This window comes from Spironucleus salmonicida, chromosome 1, assembly GCF_000497125.1.
Source record: "Spironucleus salmonicida strain ATCC 50377 chromosome 1, whole genome shotgun sequence".
Classification (NCBI taxonomy): Eukaryota; Fornicata; order Diplomonadida; family Hexamitidae; genus Spironucleus; species Spironucleus salmonicida.
In genome coordinates this window covers 919,729-937,188 of record NC_090596.1, presented here as the reverse complement: position 1 = coordinate 937,188, position 17,460 = coordinate 919,729, and the positions used below count along the sequence as shown (strand labels likewise).

At 40.1% G+C, this 17,460-nt stretch overlaps 11 protein-coding genes across 11 annotated transcripts; 6 read left to right on the top strand and 5 right to left on the bottom strand. All coding sequences in view use genetic code 6, as the record gives it.

Annotated features, from left to right (window-relative positions):
• Positions 1 to 50: 50 nt before the first annotated feature.
• On the top strand, positions 51 to 641 carry SS50377_20609 (Isoamyl acetate-hydrolyzing esterase 1 protein; the record flags this gene model as incomplete). Its single annotated transcript, XM_067904549.1, has 1 exon — positions 51 to 641. One exon carries the CDS (start codon positions 51 to 53, stop codon positions 639 to 641), a length of 591 nt encoding a protein of 196 aa, XP_067768031.1.
• Positions 642 to 715: 74 nt separating this feature from the next.
• SS50377_20608 (Transmembrane domain-containing protein) lies at positions 716 to 1,000 on the top strand (the record flags this gene model as incomplete). Its single annotated transcript, XM_067904548.1, has 1 exon — positions 716 to 1,000. One exon carries the CDS (start codon positions 716 to 718, stop codon positions 998 to 1,000), a length of 285 nt encoding a protein of 94 aa, XP_067768030.1.
• Positions 1,001 to 1,032: 32 nt separating this feature from the next.
• Positions 1,033 to 1,671, bottom strand: SS50377_20607 (Guanine phosphoribosyltransferase; the record flags this gene model as incomplete). Its single annotated transcript, XM_067904547.1, has 1 exon — positions 1,033 to 1,671. One exon carries the CDS (start codon positions 1,669 to 1,671, stop codon positions 1,033 to 1,035), a length of 639 nt encoding a protein of 212 aa, XP_067768029.1.
• Positions 1,672 to 2,100: 429 nt separating this feature from the next.
• On the top strand, positions 2,101 to 7,698 carry SS50377_20606 (Clathrin heavy chain; the record flags this gene model as incomplete). The annotated part of the gene is made up of 1 exon (XM_067904546.1): positions 2,101 to 7,698. The coding sequence occupies one exon, from the start codon at positions 2,101 to 2,103 to the stop codon at positions 7,696 to 7,698; it is 5,598 nt and encodes a 1,865-aa protein (XP_067768028.1).
• A 663-nt stretch (positions 7,699 to 8,361) lies between these two features.
• Positions 8,362 to 11,670, top strand: SS50377_20605 (Sodium/potassium-transporting ATPase alpha chain; the record flags this gene model as incomplete). The annotated part of the gene is made up of 1 exon (XM_067904545.1): positions 8,362 to 11,670. The coding sequence occupies one exon, from the start codon at positions 8,362 to 8,364 to the stop codon at positions 11,668 to 11,670; it is 3,309 nt and encodes a 1,102-aa protein (XP_067768027.1).
• Positions 11,671 to 11,783: 113 nt separating this feature from the next.
• SS50377_20604 (uncharacterized protein) lies at positions 11,784 to 12,713 on the bottom strand (the record flags this gene model as incomplete). Its single annotated transcript, XM_067904544.1, has 1 exon — positions 11,784 to 12,713. The coding sequence occupies one exon, from the start codon at positions 12,711 to 12,713 to the stop codon at positions 11,784 to 11,786; it is 930 nt and encodes a 309-aa protein (XP_067768026.1).
• A 49-nt stretch (positions 12,714 to 12,762) lies between these two features.
• SS50377_20603 (Ankyrin repeat-containing protein) lies at positions 12,763 to 13,401 on the bottom strand (the record flags this gene model as incomplete). The annotated part of the gene is made up of 1 exon (XM_067904543.1): positions 12,763 to 13,401. One exon carries the CDS (start codon positions 13,399 to 13,401, stop codon positions 12,763 to 12,765), a length of 639 nt encoding a protein of 212 aa, XP_067768025.1.
• Positions 13,402 to 15,046: 1,645 nt separating this feature from the next.
• SS50377_20602 (Myb-like DNA-binding domain-containing protein) lies at positions 15,047 to 15,289 on the top strand (the record flags this gene model as incomplete). Its single annotated transcript, XM_067904542.1, has 1 exon — positions 15,047 to 15,289. One exon carries the CDS (start codon positions 15,047 to 15,049, stop codon positions 15,287 to 15,289), a length of 243 nt encoding a protein of 80 aa, XP_067768024.1.
• Positions 15,290 to 15,435: 146 nt separating this feature from the next.
• Positions 15,436 to 16,011, top strand: SS50377_20601 (uncharacterized protein; the record flags this gene model as incomplete). Its single annotated transcript, XM_067904541.1, has 1 exon — positions 15,436 to 16,011. One exon carries the CDS (start codon positions 15,436 to 15,438, stop codon positions 16,009 to 16,011), a length of 576 nt encoding a protein of 191 aa, XP_067768023.1.
• Positions 16,012 to 16,016: 5 nt separating this feature from the next.
• On the bottom strand, positions 16,017 to 16,232 carry SS50377_20600 (uncharacterized protein; the record flags this gene model as incomplete). Its single annotated transcript, XM_067904540.1, has 1 exon — positions 16,017 to 16,232. The coding sequence occupies one exon, from the start codon at positions 16,230 to 16,232 to the stop codon at positions 16,017 to 16,019; it is 216 nt and encodes a 71-aa protein (XP_067768022.1).
• A 78-nt stretch (positions 16,233 to 16,310) lies between these two features.
• SS50377_20599 (uncharacterized protein) lies at positions 16,311 to 17,426 on the bottom strand (the record flags this gene model as incomplete). The annotated part of the gene is made up of 1 exon (XM_067904539.1): positions 16,311 to 17,426. The coding sequence occupies one exon, from the start codon at positions 17,424 to 17,426 to the stop codon at positions 16,311 to 16,313; it is 1,116 nt and encodes a 371-aa protein (XP_067768021.1).
• Between the last annotated feature and the right edge of the window lie 34 nt (positions 17,427 to 17,460).

Below are 17,460 nucleotides of genomic sequence, written 5' to 3'. Positions count from 1 at the left end.
CTTTTATAATTATCATATATTATTATATATTATTATCAATTTCCGATAAAATGAACTACACGCCAATCCCGCAATGCGTCCTAATCGGCGACTCCCTGACCCAGTACGGGGACAACAGAAACGGCTTCGTGCAGCTGCTGCGCGAGCGCTTCCAGGGCCGCCTGCAGTTCGTGAATTTGGGAATTTCTGGCCTCAATTCGGCCCAAATTCTCGAATTCGCGCAATCCGCCGAATTCGCTGCCGCGCTGCCCAAAAACGTCAATTTCTGCGTCATTTGCGCCGGCGCGAACGACGCCGCAACCGGCGGAATCCAAGCCCTTCCGCTCGCGCAGTTTCTGCGCAACTGCCAGGAAATTGCTGATATAATGAGTAAAATTTGTACTGATATAACGTTCGTAGCGCCGCCGCCCGTCGAAGGGCGCGAAGGGCGCGACGCTGCGCGGACTGCCAGCTACGCGCTGGCGAGCCGGCAGCTCACGGGCGTGAAATGGGTCGATTTGCGCGAAAATTGGACCGAAAACGCGATGCTGGCCGACGGGATTCACCTGAACGACTGCGGGAACGCCCTGATGGCGCGGGTGCTCAGTAGCGTTATTGGGGAGGTGGAATTTTGGCGCAGGCACTGGAGTGAGTGGGAGTGAGAGGTATAGGTTAATTTAATACAATAGATTTTGGGGGTTATAGTGTATAATAATGTAAAGTAAGTTTTTCAAAAATGTTCACGGCGGATAAGCGGTTCTCGATTGTTTCGCTGTCGGTTTCTAGCGTTGTTTCGCTGGTGGGAGTGCTTGCGTGCTTATCCTGCTTTATTGCTACTCATAGGATGATGATTTTGGTCTCGCTGGTTTTCAGCATTATCATGACCGGATTGCTGCTGTTATCGGTCTATTTAGTGTATAGGCAAGCACCGGGTGGGCAGACTGATATATAGCAAGAAGGAAGCCTTTATAGCGAGGTGAGAGTTAGCGTAAGCTACCAAGAAGAGACAAATAATGACTGAAATTTCAAAAATTGAACATTAATTTTATATCCTCACTAGCACATTTGCCTAAGAATTTCCATCCTGAACTGCACTGCCGTTTCAAGCTCGGTCTCGCTTTTGTACGTCACAATTGGCCAGCCGCGCCTGAGGCCGTTGTCGTCCAGCCCGTAGCCGATGAGCCAAAGGGTGGGAATGCCTTCGATTCCAGTGAAATCTGCAATGCCGGATTTCTTTGCGAAAAGAACGCAAATTTTCGATTCTGGGACGTACTTCTGGACCGCTTTGAGCGAGTTTCCGGTGTCCAGGAGCTCGTCCATGAAGAGCACATGTTTTTTGCCAAGAAAACGCTCTAAGTAGTCAGGGGTGAACTCTATGCCCTTCTGGTCCTCCCCGTGGTAGGACGTGACCTTCAGGAAGTGCAGCGAGTAGTCGAACGTCAGGTGCTTCGAAATGTCGGAAATAAACTAAATGCAGCCTGACAGGAGGCCCACAATGTGCAGCGGGTGTTCTCTAGATGTAATTGGCTCGTAAAACGCGTTAAGCTGATCTGCGAGTTTCCTGTTAAGGACCCCAATTTCGCTCTCTGTAATGAGCATATGGAGGTTGGTTTCGGCTCTGTAGGTCTGTTGGTAGTACAGTTCTAGTTCGGAAATGGGCTGATTTGAGACAAAGCAATTTCTGTGAGACATTAGGGAAAGGAAAATGAAATGGGTTATGATATATGATATATAAGTAGAATAAGTAAGTCTTATAAATAAGTTTCTTAATTTATTTATTAGAGTAAATATTAACTTGATATGGAGTAGTTTAATAGCTGAAATTATGTTGGCTAATGTTGATTTCAGTTTCTATATAGTTATTATAGTTGTAAAAATTAAGTTCTCTAAGTTATTTGCTGGGTAAAACGAGTTTTGTTCTTTTATAAAATACTTAATTTTTGGCGGATCTATAGTTTCTTGGAATACTAAAATAGGATATAATTAAAATTTACTATCACGAAAAGTTAGTATACAATATTATATGATATTATATCAATATCATTTAGTAAAATATACTGAAATTATTAACCTTCATATAATAAGCACAGCAGATTTGAAATATCTTTCCCTTTAAATAAAATGTCCAATCCGATTTAGCTTAACACTATCTTGAACACCCAGGAACGTCTTGTTCCTGATTAGACATTAAAATCATCTTTCTTTTCAATCGCCTCAGAACTTGGTTTCTGTGTTAAAGATGATACTTCAGGTTCTCCCACCTTACGTGTAGTTTTCACTTAAGATCAGTCTCAGGATCTTTAAATTCCTATGAAAGCTGACTAAGCTATATTAAATCCTGCAGATCCCTCTATCTGTGTTCTTCGCACCAATTAGCTCATTCAAGCCATGTCTTTATCTACAAAGACTCCTCTTGGACGTTATGTATTCCCTGCTCCCGTTTAAATCGATTTCTGGCAGTGGATTGACGAAAAACGCTTGGCCATCGTCCAATCTGACGGAGTTTATATTTGGAGCTACGAAACCCCAGATACATATCAATCAGTACTTTATAGAGACGCCCAACTGATATAAGGCCTTGAATACTCTAAAATTACCAATTTTTAAATGGAAGGCGATTGGGCCATCCTTCAGTGCGTTGGCGTCAACCCCACCACGTAGCAAATCGCTGGAAATCTCCAGCTCCACAGCTTCTCAAAACAAGTGTCGAAAGTGATTCCCGCGCACTCATCTACGCTTTTGACGTACCAGGAAGACAAGTAACACCCGTCGTGCACGTTGCTGGCGTTCGCCCTCAAATCTGCATCCGCCCCCGCCATTGACATCAACGTGATGGAATGCGGCCCCCAAAAGGACGCCGCTGGAAACCCTCTTTCAGGCTTTTAGCGCCAGACGTTCCAAATCGCGATCAACCCCGCGATCGCCCCCAATGAGTTCCCGATGCATATGCGCAGCAATTCCAAGCTGGGCTTCATCTTCACGATTACGAAAACCGGAATTCTGTACATCCACGACGCGATTTCGGCCATTTTGATCTCGCAGCAGCAGATCTCGCACAAGCCCACGTTCAGCGTCAGCGACGCCCAGCACTGCGATATCGTGCTTGCGTCCGCCGACGGAAAAATCCAGACGCTCCTTATCGACGAGGCATCGATCGTCGATTTCGTGATGACGCGTCTCAACAAGTAGAGCCAGGCCGTCAAGCTCAGCATGAGGGCCAATTTGGCAGGCGCCGACAAGCTCTTTATGAGCCAATTCGAGAGCTTTTTCAGCCAGAAAGAGTGGAAAAAGGCAGCTGACGTCGTCAAGAATGCCCCGGGCAACTGCCTTAGAACGCAAGAAATCCTGAAGCGATTCGCCGACGCAGCGGTCAATATGGGCGAAAAGCCGCCTGTGCTCGTCTATCTGGGCGAGCTGATCGCCGGTGAGGGCGTTTTGGTCAACGTTTCGGAGACTATGGAGCTCGTGAAGAGCCTCGCCGCGAACGGCAAAATCGCGGCTGTGGAGCAACTTTTCGCGGCTGGAAAGCTCTTCGCATGCGAAGCGCTCGGCGATACGCTCATGTAAAACGGCATGGACAAGCTCGCGTTCAAGGTGTACAACGGAGCCAAATGCCACGAAAAGTGCATTCTGTACCTCATCACGTAAAACTAGCTCGATTCGATCGTGCGCTACGTGGAACGCTTCCCGGAGTACCAGCCCGACTACAGCGTGATTATCAACAAGGGGCTCCAGCTGGGTGCAGGCCTGACCGCAGATGGAGTCGAAAGACTCAGGAACTTCGCGAACACGGTAATAGGCAAAATTGAGGCTGAAAACAGCGCCCAAATCATTGAAATTGCGGAATCTTTTAAGACCTTCGGTTACATCAAGGAGGCCAGTTACCTACTTCTTGAGGTCATCAAAAAGCTGCAATTCAGTGACCAATCGGGACCTTTCCAGACAAGCGTTATCGCGTTCAACCTCGAGGCGGACCCAGTCTTCGCAGAAGCTCTTTTGGCCAAAAACAAGCTGAATTGGTTCGACCGGAGCGTAATTTATGCGCAGTGCGAGACCGCGCAGCTCTATCAGCGCGCCTTCGAGTACGCTCCTGACGACTCGGAATGCGTCAGAATCGCTTCATTTTACGCCCAGGAAGCCGGTCGTGCGATTTTCGCCCCCGAGTTTTTCGCTCAATACTGTCTCAGTTGCGGTAAGTTCGTGGAGGAGACTCAGGAGACGATAGATGCACTCTTTGAGTTCATTTAGAACCTTCTGATGGTCTAAATCGGCGATTTACGTATTTACGCGCCACACGTAGCACAGGCTTTCTCGGTTTTGCCGATCATCGCTGCCTCACCAGAACTGTCGGTTGCTGCTATTCAGGTGTTCGAGTCGTTCGATCTTAGCGGTTCGGAGGCACTTTTCAGTTTCCTGAAGAATATCTTCCCATCTTCTGTGGAACCTGCAATTCACACTTTGTATCTCAAATGTGCTGTTTAAGGCAACAAAGAGCAGGATATCTTGCTTGTTGCTAGAGAAAGTACTGTAATTGAAGGCTAGGAGGCTTTCGATGTTCTTACTTAAACCTCTACAAAGTCAGAACCCACTGTTATCACTGCTTTACTCACAATTTGTATGAGATTCAACTTGAGCAAGGTTCTGGCCAGCTTCCTGTGCGAAATCTGCGTAAAGAACCCCAAGAACATGCACTACTTCATATCCAACTCTACTGCAATTTTGGAGCAGTTCTTGACTGCCTTTGCCCCGGAGCAATGCGATCAGATATTGGAAGCTCTCTTCGAAAATGGTGTCATGTCCAGCTAGGAGGTTAACGTACTTGATGGCATCTTCACCGTGGACTTTTTGTCACGCGTGATCGCTTCTCAGTAAGTAAGAGAAAGATGCAATATTGATAAAGTTGTTACTGTTTGTATGAAGAACTAAAAAACTATTCGCATAGTTCGTGAAATGCTTGAATAAAGACTTATTGCCGGTGCTATTGATCAGTAAACGCATACTGCTTTCGCTAAAATCCTTATGGAGACTAGAGACTAAGCTATTGAGAAATTCCTTGTTGAAGATCCATATTATGATCACTGCAATGTAGTTGAGTACTGCCTTTCAAATGACAGAAGACGTAGAGATTCATTTATACAAAATATGACTCTTAAGTGTGCAGTTGTAGGAGCTTTCAGCCCTATTAATCCTATTGAAATCAGAAACACTAAGGCACTTTCATTAATTGTGGAAACCGGTCTCGGATGTTCTTTATACAGAGAAATGGCTGTTTTACTTCTTAAAAGAGGTTCTCTCAAACTTTGGGAGCTTTCAGTTATGGATAAATTCACTCCTATTTACTCCGAATTTTTCTATCTCAATAACCAGAGGTCTTTAGAGCAGCATAGAGAATACTTAATTTAGGCTGTTTAGTAAAATACTTCTGTTGCTGTAGAAAAGCTTGATGATAATGTCATTGCTGCTGCTATTGGTCCTTTAGTTAGAATTTAAGACAAGGATCCTAAGGTTTCTAAATGCATAATGGTGTTGTTAGAACGTGTTATTCTTACTCCTGGGTCCGTCCACGGTAAAAATACTGCTCTGCATAATTTATTAATCATCGCTGCTGTTAAGGCCAGAGAGCTTTCTTCAGTTTAAAAATATGTTAAGATGACCGAACTTGTCTATGATCCTGATGTCATCGCTAAAGTATGTGTTTAAGTTGCCACTGAGAATAACATGCCTGAATTTTATGAATATGCGTTTGAGGTTTTCCGTAGATACGATCGTTTACCTGAAGCTGTTGATATTCTGATTCACTACATGGGATTAAAACGTGCCGAAGAATTTTCTGAATAAGTTAACTAATCTGCTGTTTTTGCTGTACTTGGTGCGGCTCAGCTCAAGATAGCTGTTGAATGTATGGGTTAAAACTCTCCTATTGAAGCGTGTAGCTTAATCACCCGTGGTTGCAAATCTTTAACTCGTTCTAAAGATATGCTTTGTTATAAATAAGTTATATAGACTGTATTCAAGTTCAACAAAGATTTTGCTAAAAATTACGAAACTGAAAATGTTTCTAACTTTAATAACAGTATTGAATATCTTAGAACAACACGTACTGTGATGTTCTTAAATGGTGCCTTTGCAGATTAAGTAGAAGTTGATACGGCTTTAATGTACTGCTACGTAAGACATGATAAATTTGACGAATTAGAATAATTCCTTTCGATGACAGATTCAGTTGGCCAAGGTGTTGTTCCCAATAAGGGTGACATCATTAGAATTGGTGAGCGTGCATTCTCAGAAAAGCGCTATTATGCTGCAAAATTACTGTTCTCTAAAATGTAAGTTTGGAACAGATTAGCGTGTACTTTCCTTAAATTAGAAGATTGGAGCAATGCTGTTGATTCTGCTCGTCGTGCTGACAATATCGATTGTTGGAGAACTGTAAATGCTGCTTGTATTTTAGCAAACTAGGTTCAGTATGCGAAAACTGCAGGTATGTATCTCATTACAATCCCAGATGAATTGCCTCGTTGCATTAGATTCTATGAGAATAACGGCTTCATCAAAGAACTTATTGATCTCTTAGAGGCTGGTATTGAGCATCCTCAAGCTAAAGCGTTTACTAATAAAGAGTAGAATTTATTCACTGCATGCGGTGTGCTTATAGCCAAATATCTTTGGTATGTAGATTCTGCTGGTTCTTAAAGACTTATGCGTTTCTTACGTGCTCACTTCGAACGTATTTCTATCCCATTAGTTATATCAACAGCCAAGTAAGAGCACCTTTGGAAAGAGGTGGTTTATCTTTATATATTATCTAAAGAAGTTGACAAGGCTATTGAGGAATCTCTTAACCACCCTTCATACTTTGAACATAAATAGTTCTTATAAATATGTGGTCAATGCACTTAAATCGATCTATTAACGTAATCTACCGGATTCTATATGAGATATTATCCTCAACATTTAGCTGAATTCCTTAAAATCTCTAAGTAAGGCTATTACCATAACGAAGATCTTATTGATGCTAAGCAGCGTGATAATTTGTCTGTAGATCCTCTCCATGTTCTCCGTCTAGCCCGTGAAAACGAAATTATATTCCTTATTACCGAATATCTTGAACTATGTGTTGAAGATAACATTAATGAAACTAATAACTCTTTAGTTCAATACTATATTGATACAAGAAATGCTAAGAAGCTTTAGCCTCTTCTTGCTCGTTGCACCGCTTTTGATGCACTGAGAACTTTGGATGATCTTACTAACTCGCCTATTTCATAACTTAAGCGTGTAGCTGCTACTCTTTATTCGACTCTTAAACGTTATGATGAAGGTATCAGATTCGCTGTATAAAACAGTTTTTATGATGAGGCTGCAACTGTTGCCCACGCTTCGGAAGATCCAAAGAGAGTAGAAATTTTACTTCGCTTAATATGTGCTTCTGACTTTAAGGATAAAAGTTAAAGAGAAGAAATCTTTGCTACTGCAGTATCTAGGTGTGATACTTTAGCTCCGGTTGATGTGGTAATGGAACTTGGTTGGAGATGTGGAATGTCCGATTATGCCATGCCTTATATGATCAGCAAGATGGCTATGATGACATCAATTATCACAGATCTTCAAAAGAAGAATAAGGAGGAAGAAGTTGAAAAGATTCTTGCTCCAGAAAAGGAAGAGTATCAAGAGTTCTAAGAAGAGGAAGAACAATGGGCACCCGCTGATAACTGGTGATTTCATTATTTTGGCTTATTATTTATAAATATTTTATTATTAAAAATTAAACTTTAGCATTGTTGTAACTCTAATTGAAATCAAGGTAAACATTTTTTCTATCTAAGTATCTTCATCACATTACTAAAGTAAAAAAATATAAGTACTCAATATCGTGTATAATTGATATTTTGATGAGCAATAGTAAAATACATCAAATATTCAATCAATCTTTTCAGTTTTACGTTTCATTAAGTCTACTAAATAATGTAATCAAATACTATTATCACTTAGTATCCTTACTCATCATTAGATTTAGAAATATATATTAAATAATACTATCATCTAACTTATAAGCTAAGTGTTTGTATTTTATCTTTTGAATTGTATTATTTGGCACTACCATTAAGGATTGTGTGTTTTATTACATTTTTCAATATTAACTTACTGAATCTGATTATATGATATTTATAGATATAATTTACTGTAAACTGAAACAAACCAAATTTATTTAATAAATTGTATTAATATATACTTAAAATATATTAAGCAAAGTTTGTTGTTGAAGAAATTCCTTCACTATGAATTAGATTATGAAATACTCAAAATTAAAAAATATACTGTGTTTAAAATCCTAATTATAAGCATATAATAATAATTAAGTTTTTCAGATATAATTTGTAAATGACCATTCAACTCGCTACTAACTTCTAGTCAGTAGAACAATAAATAGATACTGTTTAAAAGAGAACTGAACTTAATACAGAAGATGTAGATGCATTCGCTATGGAATTTGTGTCAACTGACTTGCATCTTATTCCGTTGCCATAGTTACAGATGGCCTTAGACACAAACTTATAAACTGGATTAACAGCATTAGAGAGACAATAAAGATTAATTAAAAATGGACCTAATAAATTATCTGAAGGAAAAGGGTAAAATATATTTATTAAAATAATAAAAACATAAGCAGATTTTTTTGCTATACTGCTTTGGGCAGCCTCTTTGGTCACATTTATAATGTATTTTGTTACTAAAGAATAAAATAATCTCTGGTTGGCAATAGTTCTAGCTATTGTCAATATATTTTCAGGGTTTCTTAACTTCTTTTAAGAATTTAAATCTTCAAATATAATGAAATCCTTCAAATCTATGATTCCCTAGGAATGCTTAGTTTTTGAAGACTCTATTATTAAAAAAGTTTAGACAGAATAACTAGTAGTAGGGGATCTCGTTAAGGTATAATAAGGTATGAAATGCCCAGCTGACATCCGAATCATTTAGCTCAATCAGCTTAAAATAGACATGTCTTCTTTTAATGGCGAAACTGAGCCAGCATCCAGGTCCATTGAAAATGAGGAAAGAAACATTTTAAGATCCTAAAATATTGTATATTTCACATCAAATGTCCTACAAGGCGACGGGCTGGGAGTGGTCATATTCACCGGAGATAATACCGTTATCGGCTCCCAGGCGTTGTCAGTAACCTCCTAACGAAGCGTTCCTACTCCAATTCAGCGCGAAATCGGGTTTTTCGTGAAGGTTATTTCGGTGTTTGCCGTCTGCCTGGGAATTCTGTTCATGGTAATCGCGATTCTTGTGAAAATGGCGCCCCTAGACGCTTTCATATTCTGCGTTGGCATTATCATCGCATGCGTCCCGGAGGGGTTATCCATTACGATCACGGTGGCGCTGGCACTGTCCGCCAAGAAGCTGGCCAAAAAGAACGTCCTGGCGAAGGAGCTCAAAAGTGTCGAAACTCTGGGGAGCGTCAGCGTTGTCTGCAGCGACAAGACAGGCACACTCACTCTGAACCAGATGACTATCTCACATAGCTTCGCGTTCGACGCAATAGCGAAGCATGAGATCGATTTTTCAGAGGGTTAGTTCGTCGTGGGCAGTGGCGTTGGCGAGGAGCTCGTGAGGGTGCTCGCGCTGAACTCGCGCTGTGAGGTGGACCAGACCGACCAGAACCGCAACTTCCTCACTGGGCGCCTCATGGGTGACGCGTCAGAGGCCGGGATCACGCGCTTTTGCAACTCGCTCATCAGCCAGAGGTACACACAGTTCGCGGACGCGCGGTTCCCTATCCTCAAGTTCCGAGAGAGCTTTCCCAAAATCTTTGAGATACCCTTCAGCAGCGTGCACAAGTTCTAGTACTCCGTTCACTAAACTCCGGATAGTGAGGCCCTGATGACCATAAAGGGGGCCCCTGAACGGATCGTCGAAATGTGCGAGTATGTGCTCATTGGCTAGCAGATAGTGCGCCTCACCAGCGAACATAAGACCAAAATTTACGGAGCTTACAGCACCATTGCTGGGTTTGGCGAGCGGGTCATTGGCTGCGCCTACAAGATTGAAAAACTCAGACAGAACTACGACGTAGAAATTAAGGATATAGGTGGAATTCAATTCATCTTGCTTGGGCTTATATCACTTATTGATCCACCGAAGGATGGTGTTGCGTAGGCAATTTAGCAGTGTAGAATAGCTAGCATATAGGTAACCATGATCACAGGGGACCACCATCTTACTGCTGCGAGTATTGCCAAAACAATTGGTATACTAAGCGAGGAAATTGACTATTATACTGAGAAATAAACTATCGATGAGATTTCTAGAATAAACAGCGACGAAGAGTCGATTCGGTTCAGCTTATCAGTGGAAAGATAGAGTATAGAAAGATCTAGCCTAGACTTACAGCGCATGAACACCAGCAGGCTAGAAGCCAGAGCGCTTGTGAAAAAGCAATTCAAAAAGTAATCCATTGAGGATCACTCAATCAGCGAAATGCAGGCTATGCCACCCCTGCTAAAGTCATTTATACCACAGAATCATTCCCTAGGTGCAGTTATGACCGGAAACGTCCTGGAAGTCCTAACACCAACGTAGCTCAAATACTTTCTGAACGCCTACAAAGAGGTAGTTTTTGCACGCACCACACCTGAGCAGAAACTGTCGATAACTAAGGCCTACTAGACACTCGGAAAGGTCACTGCTGTATCCGGGGATGGCATGAACGATGCCCCAGCGCTGAAGGCTGCCGATATCGGTGTCGCTATGGTCGCCGGCTCCGAAGTTGCACGCGAGGCCGCTGATATAGTGCTCATGGACAATTCTTTCGCCACAATCGTGGACGGAATCCAGGAGGGCCGTCTGATCTACGAAAACATCAAGAAGGCGATGCAGTACACGGTCGTGTCCTGCGTCCCACAGGTCTTCCCGTTCGTGCTATTCATCATCATGGGCTTCCCGAACGCAATGTCGGCGATACAGATTTTACTGCTGGACTTCGTCACGGACATCTGGCCGGCATTCGCGCTCGCGTACGAGCTCCCAGAGTCAGACCTCATGACACGACGCCCACGAAAAAGCGAGAAAATGCTCACCGGGAGGCTCGCAGCCTTTGCGTACGGGCAGATAGGCTGCTTCATGGCGCTGGCCGTCATCACCGTCTTCATGCTCACGGTGCGCGCCGAAGCGCAGCGGTACTTCCCCTGCGCCGACGTTCGCGGATCGGCATTCGTGAGCTTCCAGCACGAGGATTTCCAGCGCGTTGCGCTGCCGCAAGCGCTCGAACTTGCACAGAAGAGCTGCACCCAAGCAACCCCGTTCCCGACCGGCGTCACCACGGTGCAGGAGCTCGCTGCGCATATCTACCTCGCTGCGCAATCCGCAGCGTTCCTGTCAGTCGTGGTGAACCAGTTCGCGCACGCGCTGATCTCGCGCACGCGCCTGAACTCGATCTTCCAGCAGGGCGTTTTCTCGAACCCCGTCCTGCTCGCAGGGCTGCTCGCGCAGCTCGTGGTAGCGTCCGTGGTGATCTACGTGCCATTCTGCAATACCGCGCTGGGCTCACGGCCTATCGGCTGGTTCTCGTGGGCGGTCTGCGCACCATTCGCGGTGTTCATGCTTGTCTACGACGAGCTGCGGAAGCTGGCGCTGCGGCGCAAGGGCCCGGACAGCCTCTTCTTCAGGCTGATGTACTGGTGAGTCTGCAATTTGGGCGTTCTGGCGCGCATTTGAACAACTCTGGAAATGCGCCACCGCTGTGAGCTGATGCTATTAACTTGTTATAACTGAAAATTTCATCACTTTCCCATCTCTCACACAATCCGCTTCTTCGCCTTGTCGACCTCCACGAAAACCGCGATAAGCCCAAAGAACGAAAACAGCGCAAATCCGCTCAGAATTCCGAAGAAAACCACAACGAAAACTGGCACATCCGTTCCAAAAAGCCGCATGTTGCGTTCGACGCCAACACGCTGTTCGCGCACGAAGCTTTACGCGATTGGGGGAATAATGGGTATGTCTTATGAGCTGTTTAAGCAATTTACACTTTTTGAGACCTGGTTGGTGTCAATTAGCAGGCTTGACGAGGCGAGTTTGCCGCGCAGGCTGCTCTCTATTTCGCAGCCCCGTATGTGAACCGAGAATAGCAAATTCTCAGCCTTGAAAATTAGCTTCTAAATGGCGAACTTTCCAGTTTATTTTTCCTTAAAGTAAGGCCCGTATTTGCAGATTTCATTCTCGTTTATTGCCTACTCGTTAATAACAACGTTTTGGTTATTAAGAATCAGGTTGTTCATAAAGTAGTCATTGTTATGAAATTTCGTAATATGGAATTTTAAAATATCCTAAGGTGGCTGGACCACACATAGTAGCGTGGGAATAGTAAGGATTTCCAGCTCCTTGTTGCAAATTGGGCATTGGTTGATGTTGTAGTTTATGAAGGTAAATTTTTTTAAAATTTCGCTGCAGTAGTTGCATTTCTATGCAGAAAAGAACATATTGGCTAACTATGGGGGTAGCGTAGATATTGCATTATTAATAGTTGCATTGGGTTGGTTAGAGCTGTTGAGTTCGGTTTTAACCGCATCTCTAAGTATATCTAGCGAAATTTGCCGATTTTGTTAAATTGCAACTAAAAGCTCCTTCCAAAGCTGCTAACTTGGGTGTTATACGACGAGTAATGTTGCGTCAATGTTCAGTAGAAAAAGCGCCCGTGAGATGGTCCTCAGGAGCGCTTCTAGCATTTTATGTAATTTGGAGTGAAAAATATATATATTATTATACCATAATAAGTCATTATAAAATATCGATACCTTCTTGATAGCTCATTTGTTTACAGATGTCGATGGGCTTCTGGCCTTCGGAGTTGACGATGTCCTTCTCACTGACCAGAAACTTGACGATTTCGGTGAACTTGTATGCACATGCGAAGTGGAGTGCTGTGTATCCGAAGTTGTCCTGCTTACCAAAGCAAGATTTGAGTGCCTGGCAAAGCTCCAAATTACCCTGAATCGCAGCGTGCATGAGAGCCGATTTACCCTCGGAGTCAGCACAGCCAAAGCGGTATTTCGTTAAAAGGTCCACCATCTCCTTGTTGCCAATTTCGACGGCGAGGACAAGAGAGGACATCGTCTTCGAGCCGCGTGAGAAAACAGATTTCTGGTTTGTCGTCTTAGGGTTCTTGCGGAGATCGAGGAGGAAGGTTGTAAACTCAAAATTAAGCTGCTATACGGCAAAGTTGAGGGGAGAGAATGCAAGGTTGGTGATTTCATCAGTGGGGAGCTCTTCTAAGGACTTCAGGAACATTTCCTGGTCGTTCAAGTCTACAGCCACAAAAAGGGGCTTGATAAGCTTGTTAGCGTTATTAGCGGTAAGCTCAGCGTCGATATTGCTGATATCCTTGATTTATGAATCTGAACGTGCTCTGGACATTTTTAAATAGAGGTCTATGATATATGAATTATATATCTTAAAATACAGGTAAATATATTTTGTGATTTGGCGGTTTTAATTTTAGAAATAAAATATAATGATGTTAATAAGTTGATAAGATAATAAAATCACTTTAATCTATCGGATCTATACAACTTAGTTGAATATCGGTTACTCTGATTATGCCTGAAACATTCATTTAAGTTTGCAGCAGGCAGCTCATATTACGATTTGAACTAATCAAAATATGAAGTTCTTTTTTCCTAAGGAAATATCAAATTAGCCTTCCTTGATGATGCAGATTTTGCTCTAGGATAGTATTATCCAGGGCCTGGTGTATATTAATATAATTTTTTAGACTCTCTGTCAGAAACTAGTATTGTTGGCCTTAAATGGGTAGATGATTACCCTGGGGAATATCTTGACGGTGATACTGTATTTGGAACTAAAAAAGGTACCCTAGTACTAGAATTGGTTTTGCTTAGAGTAGTTTAACGGCACGATACTGATGCCCACATTTCAATGTAAACATGATATTAGCACTATATTTATTATTTATTTTTGATCTACTGTAGTTAACTTCATTTAAACAATAAATTATTTTGTTTATATATGGTAATAATTATTTTTTACTATTTCGATATAATTTTATTAAATATAATATTACAAATAAATTAAGAAAATGTAAAATTAGTTATTTCTACAAGATTACCTTATTTCTTTGAGCGTTATATTATATTATTTTATAATTTGAGGTCAGTATAGTCTGTAGTTTACTGCATTCATTGTTTTAAAATTATGTCATTGCTAAGTAGCGTATAAATTATGTTGTTGAAAAACTAATTCCATTAAATTAAATGATTTAATATTATTATATACAAGAATATTAATATAGTTTAGAATTAATAAATATAACGGAATTATTTGCAAATATTATTATGTCGAAATTTAGGCGTAGTAAGTGTCCTTTTATTTCATTTATATTCATTTGATAGAATAAATATATGAGTTTCCTTATATTTTACTTTGTACACAGAGAAATTTTAGTAACCATATTTACTAGTATATTTAGTCGATTTAATATTGATTTTATCTATAATACAATTAGTCACGTTTAATTTCAGTATAATTCTGTATTAGAAATAAATTTTGAGATTAAATCTTCAAATTCGATAATTAATTGTTTATATTCAGGTTTAAATTTTAGCGATACAAATATATAGTAGTTTATTGATAAATTAAAATAATTAAATATTTTCATTTTCCTATAATCTTAGCGTATATTTAAATATATGTTATTTTCTAGAAAAGTAATTGTTAATTTAAAATAGTTTTTCTAAAGTTTGTTTGCTAAGTATATATATTTTAGTATAATATAATTGGTTTTTATAGATCAATCTATTTTACAAGAACTATTATCTATAATTATACTAAAATTTTTTATAGGGTTATATTATTATAATGTTATTTTACTTATAATTGACGAAATTATAACAATACATATAATATTACGCCTTTCTAAAGTCTTAGTAACTAATAATTATAATTGTTAATTATATTAGTATGAAAACTTTAATAACCAAAACCTACAAAATTATTTTACTAATAAAATTAAAGACTAGCAATAGAAAGATTGGTTTAAAATATGCACGATATCTCATGGTCAGTAGAAGACATGTTTTATTTATTATTATCTGTTGAGTAGTTTGGTACTAACTGGAATACTATTAAAAATGAAATATTTCCATTTAGAGAGGTTAAACAACTATCTTACAAATACTAGAATTTAATTCGGGAAAGATGCCATAAAGAAGAATAAGCAATGATAATGTACTAACGCAGAAGAAGATTACTAAGAAAAATTAAGAGGGGTATATTTGCATAATGAATAATATTAAGAGCACCTAGTCTAACAGATTATTAGAAGTTTTTATTTTGTAAAGTGACATAGTTTTATACCTATATAATATTAGTTAAATATCAGAAATTAAGTATATTAATATTATATTTCTATAAATTAAATATTTTCACTTAATGCCCCATTCATGTTTCCCTGATCCTCGCCAAGCTTATCCTGACTATTTACACTAGCGACCTAAATCTTAGCCAAAGAAATAAAAATAAGTATCAATGCGTCCTCGCTCTATTTAGAGACTTCCTTCTAGTCCTTGTATATAGAATATTTGCTCTCCACCATGTTCTTCACCAATGGTAAGCTTTGTCGTAATGGACGAAGCAATAAATCATGTGAATGAGAGAGTAAAGATTCAGTCTACTTAAACCGATGCTGTCCTTACGCTTACAGCGATGTTATAGACTGCACCTAATATTTATAATACATAAGTATAAACGGAACCTGAGACTCCTATCGAAGTTGGGTTATAGCTTGAATATGAAATTGAAATGGAGACAGTAAAAAGAGAAAATTCGTAACTCAAAAAATATTGTCGTAAATTACTTGATGAACTTCAAAATAAGTATGACGCTATAAATACTATGTCAGAAGTGTAAGATTAGCAGCGGGCATAGATACAGCGCCTAGTAGCCCAGGTGTACTGCGGGGACTTGTACGAGGACCTCGGCCTGGACCGGGACCGCGTGGTTCAATGATAATATCACTCTTTCTTCTTGTCGGACTGCTCCCCGCTCTGGGCCTGGAGGCGCTCTTTTCTCTTAATGTTCTAGATGACGAAGTATGCAGGTACGAAAAATAATGCAAACACAGTGAAAAATATACTTAATAAGGCTACCAACTAGTCTTCGTTAATCCACTCAACCAGTGAATCAATTCGTCTTTGTACAAAATTAAAATCAGCTTGATCTTTTGGCATTAAGGAATGTCAAATCTATATTATCATTATTATATATTAAATATGTGTTTTATGCTCCTCGAAATAACTGACAAACTTTCACATCTTCATATAGAACCAGTCAGGAATCTTGCCAGTCATATCCTGCCCTGGCATCACGCCTTTTTACATTGCATCTTCTCCTATTTCTGCAATTTACATAACTCTGGTAGCGCTAAGACCGCAAACCCAATCATGCACTTCTTTGCTATCGCCGTACATTTTAACTGCAGCTTCGATGGCCTTTTGTAGAGTTATTTCCTTTTCCGTGTTTTCACCCACTACGACACTCCTATAAAACTGCTTTGCAATCTATTGATTTGAACTCTACATTTACTCCTTCACTCCAATTGGAACAGGGCTAGGCTTCATTTTATCCTTGAGCCATCTTTAATGCGAGTTGGTTTTATCACTATGAGCTATCTCATATGCCATATTATTGAGTGCCGCAAATTCTTTTCTAGTAACAGATTGCATGTCCGTGGAAACAGCATGAACTTTACCTTAAATACCATGAGGGGCGTTAACTTCGCTGTCTAACACCTTACCTGATGTAGTATCGATTGTGAATTATTCGTTAATGATGAAAGTATTTCCTAAATTTTCGTATCCGACGAAAGCCTTCATGCCTGAGTCATCATTTTACTGTTACGATTTATTCCAGTTTGTTCTCCAAAATGTTTCTGCAGAGTTGCCAGCAATTGGTAAATATGAAGTTTAACCGATATGTGCCTTTTAATACGATACTGTGTTTGAGTTCGTAAGGTTGGAGGTTGGAGTATAAATAAATTACTTTGTTGGGTTGAATTATTAGTTGTAGCAAGGTTATTTAACGTATTGTTCATTACTAATTTCTGTTGATTCTTTTAAAATTTTAGCTTTTCTTGAAGCAGAAAGATTAGTCTAATTAGCAAACTTATCTGATTTGGTATTACTTAACTAGTCTTAACGTTTATAGCCGAATAAAGTTGGGGGATCAGAAGTTGTAACACGTGGCTATGGGCGTTTGACTATTGATATAATTGGCATTTCAACTGTTTTTTGGGCTTCTTGAACAAATTCTTACTATGGTTCTTGTTCATTTTGTTGGGTTGTATTTTTTTGATATTCTGTAAATGAAGTTTTAAACCTTTCGACAGCAGTTGGTGTAGACGATTTGCGTAATACAGTTGTCATTTTAGTATGATGAATGCGGAAAAATAAATAATAT